The sequence below is a fragment of the Crocuta crocuta genome, unplaced genomic scaffold (genome assembly GCF_008692635.1).
Source record: "Crocuta crocuta isolate KB4526 unplaced genomic scaffold, BGI_CrCroc_1.0 scaffold92, whole genome shotgun sequence".
Classification (NCBI taxonomy): Eukaryota; Metazoa; Chordata; class Mammalia; order Carnivora; family Hyaenidae; genus Crocuta; species Crocuta crocuta.
In genome coordinates, this window is record NW_027528804.1 from 2,949,002 (window position 1) to 2,964,333 (window position 15,332).

At 37.4% G+C, this 15,332-nt stretch overlaps 1 protein-coding gene across 5 annotated transcripts in view; it reads right to left on the reverse strand.

Annotated features, from left to right (window-relative positions):
- Positions 1-6,974: 6,974 nt before the first annotated feature.
- The window catches only part of SLC9B2 (solute carrier family 9 member B2), a 40,128-nt gene continuing 31,770 nt past the window's right edge, over positions 6,975-15,332 (reverse strand). For 3 of the 5 annotated variants that reach the window (XM_077755706.1, XM_077755708.1, XM_077755705.1), the window contains 2 exons: positions 14,310-14,446; positions 6,975-7,196 (listed from right to left, as the gene is read on the reverse strand). In XM_077755706.1, the coding sequence (XP_077611832.1) occupies positions 6,975-7,196; positions 14,310-14,446 (359 nt within the window). The remainder of the gene's footprint in view (positions 7,197-14,309; positions 14,447-15,332) is intronic. The other 2 variants (XM_077755709.1, XM_077755707.1) reach the window with 1 other exon arrangement.

The following is a 15,332-nucleotide window of genomic DNA, read 5'->3' on the forward strand; positions in this document are numbered from 1 at the left end:
AGCGGAGGAAGGGAGAGAATAAAAAAGACAGCGATGTGGGATGAGGGGGTAAAGAAACGAGTCAGGGGGAGGAGAGGAAATGGTCTGTGGCTGTTTCCTCAGCTTCTGACAAAGGAGCCCACGTCTGCTCCTGAACGCGAGGAAAGGAGCTCCCCGGGCCTACAGGAGGGGAAGGACCGCGCGGGATGAGGGGCCAGTGCCCAAGGCCTGGGAAGGAAGAGAGTTCAGAAAAATAGACCGTACCTACAATTCCTTCAGCATCCCTCGCTACCCTGGGAGCGGCCCTGGCGCCCAGCAACCGCCGCGTACACCGCGCGCCGCTCTGGGGAAAAAGCCGCCAGGACCCGACCTCCGCGCGGGCTGCTGGGGCCAGGCTAATGGCCGCGAGCTCCGCCGCGGGCGGCGGGGCGGGNTGGCGGCAGCGCATTTAAGTGGCCTGCTGGCTGCTCCGGCCTGCCGAGCTACGGGGTTGGGAGATCCCCAGGACCACGTGTTGTGCCTTCAGTCTATTCGACCCTTTCCTTTCCACGTCTCTTGTGAATACTGACTTATTGCGTTGTCAAAGTCCAGGGACAGAGTTGACACCACAGGGCTCTTTAGCCAAAAAGCAGCGCCAGGGGCTGCACATGCCAGAAATGACTTGTGCAAAACTCACATCAGTGTCCCCTTAAGTCAACTTAAATATAGTACTATTGTAAAAGAGAATAGTCTCTGGGGTTAAGACTGGGCTCAACTGTCAGCACTGTCACTTTATAGCTACGGAACTACAGGCAAATACATAGCCTCCCTGAGCTTCAATTTTCTCTTCTTGGAAAGGATGGTTGGTGGTGGTGTGAGAATAAATCAGTTGATTACATGAAGAGTGCCTGGAACAGGGCTCGGTACAAATAAACACTCAAAGGTCCTGTTATCAGTATAAAGTCTTTGTGGTTTTTTTCCACATGAGATCTTATGCGGAGACCTTCATATGAAACAAATGAAAGCAGTTGAGGGTGGAGCCCCAGAAGCTTTGGGTTCTTAGTTCTGAGGCTCCTCTAATGGAATCCCCAAGCTTCCTAAACGATAGACGAAAGACAACTCTTATTTCTCCAATAAGAATCACAAACTTCTTAGTTTGTCTCAGAGACAAACTGCCCTTTTCAAACTTTGCTCCCAAACAACTTCTATCCCTGCACACACTGTATCCTTTTCTGCCTATGCATTTTTTTCTCAAGTTATTCTATCAGGACTCTTTTCTTTCTCCTTTTCTTATTTTTCAGGATATGACTTAAATTACAACCTTCTTGGGTGACCAGATAAAAAAATTCTTCTTCAAATTTAGCATGGTGTAGAACATCTCAATAAAGATTCAAAGTTATTTTCTCCCTTGTTTCAGGAGCGTACATAAGGTTTTTGTGATTATAGGGTTAGGGAAATGCTTTGTTCTCGTGGTAGGGAAGGGGAAAGCAGGATACTGGTGGCAGCACAAATGGTAGAGCTGGGGAGGAAGGCTTTTGAGAGGTCTCTGAACAGGGCATGCTCTGTGCTTCAGATGCAATGACCTACTGGAGAGTTTAGTGCTTTCGGGTCCATCTAAGGAGGATGGAAGACACATAAATAAGTTCTGTTCTCTTCAGAAGGGTCAAGCCAGATTTAATTTGGGTTAGTTGACTAAAACCTAAACAAAGAACTACATAAATTATTCATATAGAAATACAACATTCTGAAACATTTAAAAATAATGTCCTTCATTTATTTGAAGCTAACATGAAAATTTAATAATGGTTTTAAAAAGATCTAAAAAACATTGATATATTTTCTCATAAAAACTTAATAGAAACTTAAAAAAAATAAGTCAGTTATATTTGCAACCATGCCATTGAAAGCAGAACACTTTTAGCCACATGGATGGACCTTGAGGGTGTTATGCTGAGCGAAATAAGTCAGGCAGAGAAGGACAAATATCATATGTTTGCATGTATAGGAGGATTAGGAGGAACTTAACGGAGGAACAAGGGGGAGAAGAAGGGGGGAAATGGTGGGGGAAAGGGAGAGAGGCAAACCATGAGAGACTCTTGAATGCTGACAAAAACTGAGGACTGATGGATGTGGGGGGGAGGGGGAATGGGCATGGAGGAGGGCACTTGTGGGGATGAGCACTGGGTGTTATGTGGAAACTAATTTGACAATAAACTATTTATAAAAAAAAAGACATTATAGAAAAGAATATGGACTACTTTGATGCATATCCCTTGCACATTTGAAAAGAATATGTATTTTGTTATTTTCAGCTAGGTTCAAATTCTATAAATGTCAATTAGTTCAAGTTGGTTGATAATGCTAATAGTAGTTGCTAATTCTATCAACTACTGAATTAAAATCATTGAAATTGTGTTAAAATTGAAAAAAAAAAGAAAGCAGAACACTTTTGAGGAACAAGGATAACCTTATTAATGACAGCATTTTTCACTAAATTTGATATGATAAAAATAGCTTAAAAATACCTTCTGTATAAATACCTTCTGTACTTTGGGAAGCAATAAAAAGAAAAGAGGTCAAGTAATTAAAATAGAAATGTGGTCAATGATCTATTTTGTATGATTTAATTGCCAATTTTCTTTTCCACTCCTATCTGTCACAAATTCTTTTTATCAACCGTAAGTGCCAATTGTTTACTATATTCCAGGCTTTAATATTTAAAACTTTTCTAATATGCTTGTCCTTTATCTAGTTGTTTGCTTCTTCACCTTACTCTCTAATATTAATCCATCAATTCAAATTGAAGGTCCAATTCAAGTTTTTCCTCCTTTAAGAAATTTTCCTCACTGAGAACACTTTTGAATCATTCATTTGCTTTACAGCTGTTTGTACATGTCTTATTTCCTTGTAAGATTCTTGAAGGCAAGTATCACGTGTTATTCATATTTGTATTTTCTACCATGTCAATTTCCCAGTAGAATTCAAGTTCCATTAGACAGGGCTCTTGCACATCTTGGTCATCACTGTATCCCCTGGCATTGAGCATAATGCCTAGCACATAGCAAGCATATTACAAGTGTATTTTGTTTGAGTGATGGATTTTAAAACACAAGCTCCAGGAAGGTAAGGATTTGTCTGTTTTATTCATTGCAAAATGAATATTTGAATATTAGCAGGTAAACACATGATTATTTGGAAGGCTCAGTATTCATTATATACAATAAAAGTTCTTCAATCTCTATATCTTCACAGAAGTCAAATGTAAAGTATTTGTTGCTTCTCACCCAACTAATTCAGTGGATGATGTATCTTTCTGAAAATAAGACATTCCCTAGAAGTGCAAGAGCAAAATGTAAAAGAATAAAAATAAAATGGATGTTTATATTAAGAGTAGTTTCAGTTCTGTTCCTTGTACTTTTCTGTGTTATAAATTTTCTGTAATGAAAATGTCTTATTTTCTTTTTTTTAATGTTTATTTTTGAGAGAGAGAGAAAGAGACAGAGACAGAGTATGAGCAGGTGAGGGGTAGAGAGAAGGAGACACAGAATCTGAAGCAGGCTCCAGGCTCTGAGCTGTCAGCACAGAGCCTGACGCGGGGCTCAAACTCAAGAATCATGAGATCATGACCTGACCTGAAGTCGTATGCTTAACTGCCTGAGCCAGCCAGGCACCCCCCAAAATGTCTTATTTTCTAATCAGGAAAAAATAATATTTTTAAAGAGTATAAAGGATGAGATCATTTGCAAATGTATGGCTAAAGAAACTTTGAGGACATCCAAGTCCAATCAAGGTTATCTGGAGTTAATATCAAAGAGAAAAGTATTAGAATGTAAAATAACTTAGATCTGAAACCTAATCAGCTTCTCTTAAAAAACAATACCTCTCAGAGGAGAGATAGATTGCACTGACCCTAGTAAAAAAGGACATCGTAGAACAAGAACATACAATGATTTCTTAGCAGTGTCCTTGGAAGTATGACACCTTTGTTGTGGACTGTTTTCTGCCCCGATTCATATGTTGAAGCCCTAACACCCAATGTGATGCTATGTGGAGATGGAGCTTTTGGAAGTAATTATTTTTTTTAATAGTTTTTATTTATTTTTGAAACAGAGAGAGACAGAGCATAAGTTGGGGAGGGGCAGAGAGAGAGGGAGACACAGAATCTGAAACAGGCTCCAGGCTTTGAGCTGCCTGCACAGAACCCAATGCGAGGCTCGAACCCAGGAACTGTGAGATCATGACCTGAGCTAAAGTCGGATGCTTAACCGACTGAGCTACCCAGGCTCCCCAAGGAAGTAATTATGTTTAAATGAGATCATGAAGGTGGGGCCCTCATGATAGGATTAATGTCCTTATAAGAAAAGACACTAGAGAGCTTATATACTCCCCTTCCTCCACCCCATTCTCATCTATTTCCCTACCACGTGAGGACACAGCAAAAAGGAGGCCATAGGTGAGCTAGGAAGAAAGCCCTTATCAGAACCTGATCATGCTAGCTTGCTCATGTTGGACTTCCATCCTTCAGAACTATGAGAAAATAAATGTCTGTTGTTTAAATCGTTCAGTCTATGGTACTGTGTTATAGCAGCCCAAGTAGAATAAAACCAAGACCAAGGAGACTAAGATTTGAACTGTTATCTGGCAGGTATTTCTTTCTTTTTCTTTTTTTTAGAGAGAGAGAGCATGATGGGGAGTGGAGAGAGAGCGAAAGAGAGAGAAAGAGAGAGAGAAAGAGAGAGAGAGAGAGAGTCTTAAACAGGCTCCACTCTCAGCACTTAGTATGAAGCCTTATGCGGGCTAAACTCAGGGCTCAATCTCACAACCCTGGGATCTTGACCCGAGCTGAATTCAGGAGTTGAAAGCTTAACTGACTGAGGTAGGCAGGTACCCCTGGCAGGTAGTTTTTTATATTGGAATAGATTCCCTCAGTGATTCAGTTGATAAATGCTTACGCCTACTGTGTTTCATGCCCTGTACAAACTACTGTGTATCCAAAGATGACCAAGACAAAGCTCTCACCCCTAAGGAACTCATTTAATAGGAAACAAGCATGTAAACAAACTGAAAAAAGGTTATAAGTGCTCTGACAGAAGTATGTATGGGGTACATATATCCCTTTTTCAGGAACTCAGAGGTCAGGGTAATTGTTTCTATCTTTGTTAGGGCAGAGTAAGTTTGGCTGGCTTGAGTCAACACTGTATCTAGTTAACTCTGAGTTCAACCAAGTCAACAGTTGTGACTCAAGAGGTGGTGATAAACCTGAGACTTCAATGATGGCCCTGCATAGGCCCATACTGGACTACAGACATTTAGATAGTGGCTGCCCACCGAGGAGAGGGCAGACAGAACCTGTTTTATGCCCTCCAAAATGGAACAGGCTATTGCTAGTGGCTGAATGGCCTCCTCCACCATTTCTATGCTGTGAATTTCCACTTCTAATTCTTCTTTGGAGCCTTTAAAATTTATAACAACATTCTCACTTACTTATACTAATTGTATTTTGTATAAGTTAACAAGCATTCAAAGCTGTTACTTGGAGAAGAACTACTGGAGAACATGGGACCTAGCACTAGCTGCAGCACCCTTTTGCCTCACATGCCTTTTGTTGTCTATGTCCTAAGCATCCCCTACATCCTAGCCAAGGCCTTACTTTCTTCGGAAGCTGTGGCTGAACTGCACCACCCCTAGATTGGATGCATGCTCCTGTTATGAGCCCCTTAGCACTCCTGTATTTTCTGCATCATAGCGCATATCCTATTGTTTTGAAATCTCTTATTTAATTGTCTCCTCTACCAGACTGTCAGTTCCTTAAGGACTGGAGCAATAATAGTTTTGATGATGTGCCTAGGTCATCAAAGGCTTCCACTAAGTATTTACTGAAGGAATCTAGTTTCAGAACTTGCAAAAGGAAAGGAACAGATGAGCATGAGGTTTATGTTTCTACCACCAAGGTGCACCTAACCAACGAAGTTCAGTTTGAAATATTCAACTGAATTTTGGCATAAATTAATCCAATCCAAACAAAGAGCAAAAACTAGAAAGAAACACAGTACCATAGAGTAAGCAAAGTCAGGCTGATATGTAAATGAAGCTGTTATGGCTTCATATTATGTTAGCTTAATAAAAATTAAGCTGGTTTTGAACAGAGGTGAAAGTCATAGAGAAAGGGTCTGGAGCAGTGGTCTGAAGACAAGAAAGGAATGGATAGGCTTTATGTAGATCAGCTTAGTAGGATCAGAATATTAATAATCTATTCCTTTAACAGAATCTATTCCTTTAATAAAGGGCTGAATAAGATCACTCCTTAAGGGAAGGTAAACTCAGATGAGCCCCTAAAATGGGAGACTCTGTGTTGCCACCTAGGAGACAGGATAAGATCTTTTGACATCTAGATAGTTGCAAAGGAAAAGCCACTGAAGATATGCTGCATACTTGAAATTTTTGTGGGACCAATCAGTTACAATAATTCACAGAATGTTAGCAAGAGAGGTAGAGATGGAGCAGAGGCAGATTGGCACAGAAAGTGGGTGTAGAAATTGATGGGGGACTGCATTATGGTATTTAAAGATAAAAACGAAAAGAGGAGACAAAAACATTTCAGGGCATGAAGTTGAGTGACCATGAATCATGAAACTATGACAGTAAGTTAGAACAAGCTGTTGGCTAACAGAACAGGATACTGAACTTGACCTTTTCTATGTTAATTTTAAATTGTGGAAGTACACTTTAGTGTATATGTTCTAAACAAATTATGATATATGATGAAGACATATTTGAAAAAAGAAAAAGGTTGGGAGATCAGGTTGAAGTTGTAGAATATTACCAACCACATGGAAAGGATAATGGCTAAAAATGCTCTATAAAGAAATAGCCACAGTTCTGTTTCTATTACATTTAAGGTTTAAACATTACACATCTCAATATCCATCTAGATAAAGTAGCTTCTGCTAGTTGATAAAAGCAGCTTCTGGTAGCAGCTTTCTAATCATTATATTCAGCATTCTCTCTCTTCACCTCTAAACTTGTACAGAAGTCTCTTCCTGAACTTCTTCATTTTTATTTTGATTTTCAGCTTTCTGGAGAAGCCTGGGGCCCAGCAAACCAATGAGTAGACCTCCAATTGGGGCTGTAATGAGGATGGACAAAAATGCCACGGTCAACACATCCATTCCATATTCTTCCAACTGTTTCTCTCCATGTGATCTTGCTGTGTCCAAAGCCACAGATCCTATGGCAGCCTATAAAGTTTAAAGGTAACATTGGAAACATAAGACAAGCACACAGAAAAAAGGTGAATTATTTTCTCACTTGCAAAAACAAATTGCTTATTATTTTGCTCAACTAAGAAAATTCTTAGTCTTCCTTCAAAGTATACTGCAGTTAGTTTTGATTGTCTGAAAACTCTCCCTGTCCTTGCTTGGGGAAAGAATAATGATTCATATGTACCTATTTGCATAAAGCAGGGTTACAAAATATATCAGGCAAATATATTTCAAAACACGAGGCAAATGCAGATGCTCAATTAATTAACTATAACATGATCCTATATAGTAAATTCCTCCTGAGTAAACATGAAAGTTACTGGTCATCTCATTCTTCTATCTTTAGGAATTTTGAATTGAGAAAAAACAAGATTAAAAAATGCACTGATACTGGAAGATGGTGAAGTTTTAAATAAAATAAAAAAAAAGCCCATGTTGTATGTGAATGATGAATCACAAGAAGTACCCCATGCACATGGGAATCTACCAAGAGCACACTGTATACACTGAAGTTAGCCAATTTGACAATAAACTGTATTAAAAAAACAAACAAAAAGGAATATGTTTTGTGTTAGAGCCTAATTGTTAAACATCATGAAACTTTAAAATGCTAGGCACCTTCAAAACTTCAAATTAATGTTATTCAGTATTTAGTGAATTTTTGCCTTGGGAGTTGTCTTTTTTAAGATTTGGCTTTTGAAAAAGTTTAATAAAATATTTGTTTCTTTTTTTACAGGCAAAATGCAATATTATCAGTGCACATAGGAAAACAATTATTAAATCATCTGACTATTCCCTTATGCCACAGAACACAACAATGTTAGCCTCTAGGATAATCAAAGAGAAAATATCAGTGTGCATAAGACACATGGCAAAGACTACTAATTGTCCACAAGTGTCTGAATGACCTTCATCCTTCTATAATGAAACTCTTGAGGTTCAGCTGGTCACATTACTGTACAAAAGAAGACTCTGGCCACTGAGAGGTAAGCAGAAGTGATAAATGCTACTAATAGACTGTTCCCTAGAAAGAAGTGGACACTTGTACCTTTTCCCCCTTCCCATTGGATGAAAAATGGTAAAAAGTGGTGTCATGGATAAAAGGTACATGCTGAGGGTAGTGGCCACCCTGCCAGCTCTGGAATGCCCAGGTAAATTGATTTGAAGATTCTTGGTTATTGCAGCTTACCTTGTACCATAACTAATAAAACATTTCGAGAATTCTTAGGAAGAACTGCACATATTATGATCTGTAGTTTTCAGTTCTCTGTTGTGTGTATGAGTATGCATATGTATTTTGGGGCTTGTACATATGCTGAGTTGTGATTTAAAATATATTTCTTATAGTATTATGTGAGCAAAAATGTTTGAAAAACACTAATGTAGAAAAAACATAAAAGAAAGTTTTATTTTTTGTGCAGTACCAAGAGGAAAATAAAATTTTTATACAATACTTACTTCACAGAACATACATTATTCAATAGGTTCTAGATTATGTTTCCTTATTTTAAAATTGCCTTTGATACAAAGACTATGGATCTTAAAAATAGTTATGATGAATTTAAAAATGCTATAATGAGGTGCATAATAAAATGGAGGCAGCCACTGCACAGATTGAAGAGGCAGAGAGGAGAATAGGTGAATTAGAAGATACAGTTATAGAAAAGGAGGTAGCCGAGAAAAAAAAGATAAATTGATCCAGGAGCACTAAAGGAGAATTCGAGAACTGAATGATGCAATCAAATGGAACAATATCCATATCATAGTAATTCCACAAGAAGAAGTGAGAGAGAAAGGGGCTGTAGGGGTACTTGAACAAATTATAACTGAGAACTTCCCCAATCTGGGGAAGAAAACAGACATTGAAATCTAAGAGGCACAGAGAACTCCCCTCAGACATAACTTGAATAGATCTTCAGCATGACATATCATAGTGAAAATGGCAAAATATAAGGATAAAGAGAGAATTCTGAAAGCAGCTAAGGTTAAAAGGGCCCTAACATACAAAGGGAGACACATCAGGGTAGTAACAGATCTACATACTGAAATGTGGCAGGCCAGAAAAGAATGGCAGGAAATCTTCCATGTGATGAACAGAAAAAAATATACAGCCAAGAATCCTCTATCCAGCAAGCCTGTCATTCAGAATAGAAGGAGAGATAAAGGTTTTCCCAAACAAACAAAAATTGAAGGAATTCATTAGTACTAAACCAGCCCAACAAGAAATCCTAGGAGGCTCTAAGAGGGAAATGTTGCAAGGAATACAAAGCACCAGAGACACCACTACAAGTATGAATCCTACAGAGAACACAATGACTCTAAACCCATATTTTTCAATAATAACAATGAATGTAAAAGGACTAAATGCTCCAATCAAAAGACATATGGTATCAGAATGGATAAAAAAACAAGATCCATCTATTAGCTGTCTACAAGAGACTCATTTTAGATGTGAGGGCACCTTCAGATTGAAAGTGAGGGGATGTAGAAATATCTACATGCTACTGGAAGTCAAAAGAAAGCTGGAGGAGCTCTACTTATACTGGACAAACTGGACTTTAAAGTAAAGACAGTGAGAAGGGATGAAGAAGGGCATTATATAATAATTACAGGGTCTATCCATCAGGAAGAGCTAACAATTGTAAATGTCTATGCACCAAATTTGATAGCATCCAAATACATAAGACAATTAATCACAAATATAAGCAATCTTATTGATAAGAATGTGATAATTGCAGGGGACTTTAATACTCCACTGGCAGCAATGGATAGATCAACTAAACAGAAAATCATTAAAGAAACAAAGGACCTAAATGACACATTGGACCAGATGGATTTGACAGATATATATAGAACTCTACATCCTGAAGCTATGAAATTCACTTTCTTCTCGAGTCCACATGGTACATTCTCCAAGACAGATCACATACTGGGTCATAAAGCAGCCCTCAATAAATATAAAAGAATTGAGATCATACCATGGACACTTTCAGATCACAATGCTATGAAACTTGAAATCAACCACAGGAAAAAGTCTGGAAAACCTCCAAAAACATGGAGGTTAAAGAAAACCCTACTAAAGAACAAATGGGCCAATCAGGCAATTAGAGAAGAAATTTAAAAAACTACATGGAAACAGGTGAAAATAAAAATACAACAATCCAAACTCTTTGGGATGCAGCAAAGGCAGTCCTAAGAAGGAAACACATTGCACTTCAGGCCTATTTGAAGAAACTAGAAAAAGTGCAAATACAAAATCTAACAGTGTACCTATAGCAGCTAGAAGCAGAGCAGCAAGAACACCCCAAACTCAGCAGAAGAAGAGAAATAATAAAGATCAGGGCAGAAATAAACAATATAGAAACCAAAGAAACAGTTGAACAAATCAATGAAAACAAGAGTTGTTTTTTTTGAAAAAATAAACAAAATTGATAAACCTCTAGCCAGGCTTCTCACAAAGAAAAGAGATCACTCAAATAGACAAAATCATGAATGAAAATGGATTTGTTACAACCAATTCCTCAGAAATACAAGCAATTATCAGGGAATACTATGAAAAATTATATGCTAACAAACTGGACAACCTAGAAGAAATGCACAAATTCCTAAACACACACACACTTCCAAAATTCAAACAGGATGAGATAGAAAACCTGAACAGACCCATAACTAGTGAAGAAATTGAATCAGTGATCAAAAATCTCCCAACAAATAAGAACCCTGAGATGGCTTCCCTGGGGAATCTACCAGACATTTAAATCAGAGTTAATACCCATTCTTCTCAAGCTATTCCAAAAATTAGAAATGGAGGGAAAACTTCTGGACTCATTCTACAAAGCCAGCATCACTTTGATTTCCAAACCAGACAGAGACCCAACAAAAAAGAGAACTATAGGCTAATATCCCTGATGAATATGGATGCAAATATCCTCAACAAGATACCAGCAAATCGAATTCAACAGCATATAACAAGAATTATCCACCATGATCAAGTGGGATTCATTCCCGGGTTACAGGGCTGGTTCAATATTCACAAATCAATCAATGTGATGATACATCATATTAACAAAAGAAAGGATAAAAACCATACGATCCTGTCGATAGATGCAGAAAAAGCATTTGACAAAATACAGCATCCTTTCTTAATAAAAACCCTCGAGGAAGTCGGGATGGAAGGAACTTACTTAAACATCATAAGAGCCACTTATGAAAAGCCCACAGCTGATATCATCCTCAATGGGAAAAACTGAGAGGTTTTCCCCTGAGATCAGGAACACGACAAGGATGTCCACTGTCACCACTGTTGTTTAACATAGTGCTGGAAGTTCTACCATCCGCAATCAGACAACAAAAGGAAATAAAAGGCAGCAGAATTGGCAAATATGAAGTCAAACTTTCACTTTTTGCAGATGATATTATACTCTACACAGAAAACCCGACAGACTCCACCAGAAGTCTACTAGAACTGATTCATGAATTCAGCAAAGTCACAGGGTACAAAATCAATGTACAGAAATCAGTTGCATTTTTATACACCAACAATGAAGCAACAGAAAGAGAAATCAAGAAACTGATCCCATTCTCAATTGCACCAAATACCATAAAATACCTCAGAATAAACCTAACCAAAGATGTAAAAGATCTGTATGATGAGAACTATAGAAAATTCATGAGGAAATTTAAAAAGACACAAATAAATGGAAAAACATTCCATGCTCATGGATCAGAAGAATAACTATTGTTAAAATGTCAATACTACCCAAAGCAATCTACACATTCAATGCAATCCCAATCAAAATTGCACCAGCCTTCTTCTCAAAGCTAGAACAAACAATCCTAAAATTTGTATGGAACCACAGAACACCCCGAATAGCCAAAGTAATATTGAAGAAGAAAACCAATATGGGAGGCATCATCATTCCAGACTTTAGCCTCTACTACAAAGCTGTAATCATCAAGACAATATGGTATTGGCACAAAAACGGACACGTAGACTAATGAATAGACTAGAGAACCCAGAATTGGACCCACAAATGTATGGCCAATTATCTTTGACAAAGCAGGAAAGGGTATTCAATGGAAAAAAGACAGCCTCTTTAACAGATGGTGCTGGGAGAACTGGCAGAAGATGCAAAAGATGCAGAAGAATGAAACTAGACCACTTTCTAACACCATACACAAAAATAAACTCAAAATGGTTGAAAGACCTGAATGTGAGACAGGAAACCATCAAAATCCTAGAGGAGAAAGCAGGAACCAACCTTCTCGACTTCAAATGCAGCAATTTCTTACTCGACACAATTCCAAAGGCAAGGGAATCAAGAGCAAAAATGAACTATTTGGACCTCATCAAGATAAAAAGCTTCTGCACAGCAAAGGAAACAATCCATAAAACTAATAGGCAACTGACAGAATGGGAAAAGGTAGTTGCAAATGAAATTGGATAAAAGGCTAATATCCAAAATCTATAAGTAACTCACCAAACTCTGCACCCAAAAAATCAAACAATCCAGTGAGAAATGGGCAGAAGACATGAACAGACACTTCTCCAAAGAGGACATACAGATGGCCAACAGACACATGAAATGATGTGCAACATCACTCATCATCAGAGAAATACAAATCAAAACCATACTGAGCTACCACCTCATGCCGGTCAGAGTGGGTAAATTGAACAAATTAGGAGACTATAGATGCTGGTGAGGATGTGGAGAAACAGGCACCCTCCTACACTGTTGGTGGGAATGTAAATTCCCATAGTTGAGAGGGAGGGAGGCAAACCATAAGAAACTCTTAAATACTGAGAACAAACTGAGGGCTGATGGGGGCGGGGGGAGAGGGGAAAATGGGTGATGGGCATTGAGAAGGGCACTTGGTGTAAGCACTGGGTATTATATGGAAATCAACTTCACAACACACTATAAATAAATAAATACAATAAAATTGTCTTTGAAAGCATAAAGTATCATCTTTTAAATTTTAATGTTTAGAAAGAAATCTTTTATACCAAAGGTACTGAGTGATTATTTGATATTTACCCACTAAAGTTACCAAAGGTAGTGAGGAAGCTGAAGACACTGAGGAAAGTATTTTACACATACTGTACTATTAACCTCATAGTATTCTTATCCATTATGTCTCAGACATCTCTGAAAATCTGATGGAAATGAAAACTTCTCTCGAATAATGCGGAAGCCCACAGCCACACAAAACCTGGCAAACAGTTACAGAGCATGCATATCCCCCAAAGCTTCCTAAATTAAGAACATCTGACTTTCTTTTCATGAAACAAAAATGTGCATATTTAAACAAGTGCAAAATAATCAGAGAAGAGGCAGTTAAATCTTCTTTGCTATCATTAGTTTGAAAATATATAACATAATCAGAAATATATTACATTTGCAACAAAAAATAATCTACACAGTTGTAATGTAATTAGTAATTAAATTCTACCAAATACGTGGTCAATAATTTCAAACACTGTTCATGCCTTGCCCATCACAGTGCACAGTTTGGGGTCATGTGATTGATACATTTGACAGGAGGTTCTGCTAGTTTGAAAATTTTAATATCAACCAATAATCTAGGAAAGCAGTAAGGCATTTTCTCACATGTTTTTTAAAATAAATCTTTCTCCTTTATATATAAAGACTGTGGTCAAGCATAACTGATCATCAGTCTTACTGATATTGAAGTATTTCCAAATACTAATATGGGCCATGCTATTTCTGTTTCACTCTCTTTTTGGAAGATATTGAAATGAGAAGGGTTGACAATTATCTTTCTGGGTGATTTAGAGAGCTCTGACTGATAAAAATACAAACTCTTTCTTCCTGTGACTACTTTCTAGCTAGGGATTTATGGATTTTTAGTTGATTAAAATAAATCTGGTGATCTAGATAAATTTAAATGAGCCATCATATTTAGGAAATCAACATACTTTTAAACAGTAGATTAGTATAAACCGTTTTCATAAATCAGACTTCAATTACATTTTTCACTAAATTTAAATAAGCCCTCTTATTCAAAAGTTCAAGACACCATATATAAATAGGAGTTAAAATGCTAAGCCATTCTATCTGTCATTACCTGGACTGTGGCCTTCGGAAGCCATGCAAAAGAAATAAATATCTTTTCCTTTATGTTAAAACCAGCAAAACACACCATCAGAAATGTTGTCAAAACCCGTATCAATACTGCAATACCGAGGATGGCAATACAAAGGCCTGTAAGAAATACTTAATTTTAGACATAATAAAATACTGGGGGAGTAAATGAATCTCATGGTTATTGATTCAAAATACTATCAACTGTAATTATCTAAAAAATTAAAAAGACAAAAATGATTAGGGACAATTTATCAAAACATCGATATTAAAGATTAAACCATATGTTTGAAAGAAGGTATTTTTCTTAGATTAAGCCAGTAATTAATTAAACACATTTGCTATATGGATGAACTAGAAGGTATTATGCTAAATGAAATTAGTCAGAGAAAGACAAGTATCATATGACTTTACTCATATGAGGAATTTAAGATACAAAACAGATGAACATAAGGGAAGGGAAGGGAAGCAAAAATAATACAAAAATAAGGAGGAGGGCAAAACATAAGAGACTTTTGAATATAGAGAACAAACTGAGGGTTGTTGGAGGGGTTGTAGGTGGGGGGATAAGCTAAACGGTCGAGGGGCATTAAGGAAAACACTTGCTGGGATGAGCACCGGAATCTACTCCTGAAATCATTATTGCATTATATGCTAACTAACTTGGATGTGAATTAAAAAATAAAAACATTTAAAAAAAAGAAAGAAAAAGGGAAAGCACATATTCTCTGTAGCAAAAAAAAAAAAGATATTTGATATTTGATATAAATTACAAAGGAGATTTGAGTGTTATTTCTCTTACGCTTTATAGCAAGAACTATGCTTTCTTCCATGGGTTTATTCAATAAGAATTTTTTTCTTTCTTTTTTTTTTAATTTTTAAAAAATTTATTTCTGAGAGAGAGAGAGACACACACACACACAGCGTGAGCAGGGGAGGGTCAGAGAGAGAGAGGAAGGTACAGAATCTGAAACAGACTCCAGGCTCTGAGCTGGCTGTAGGCACA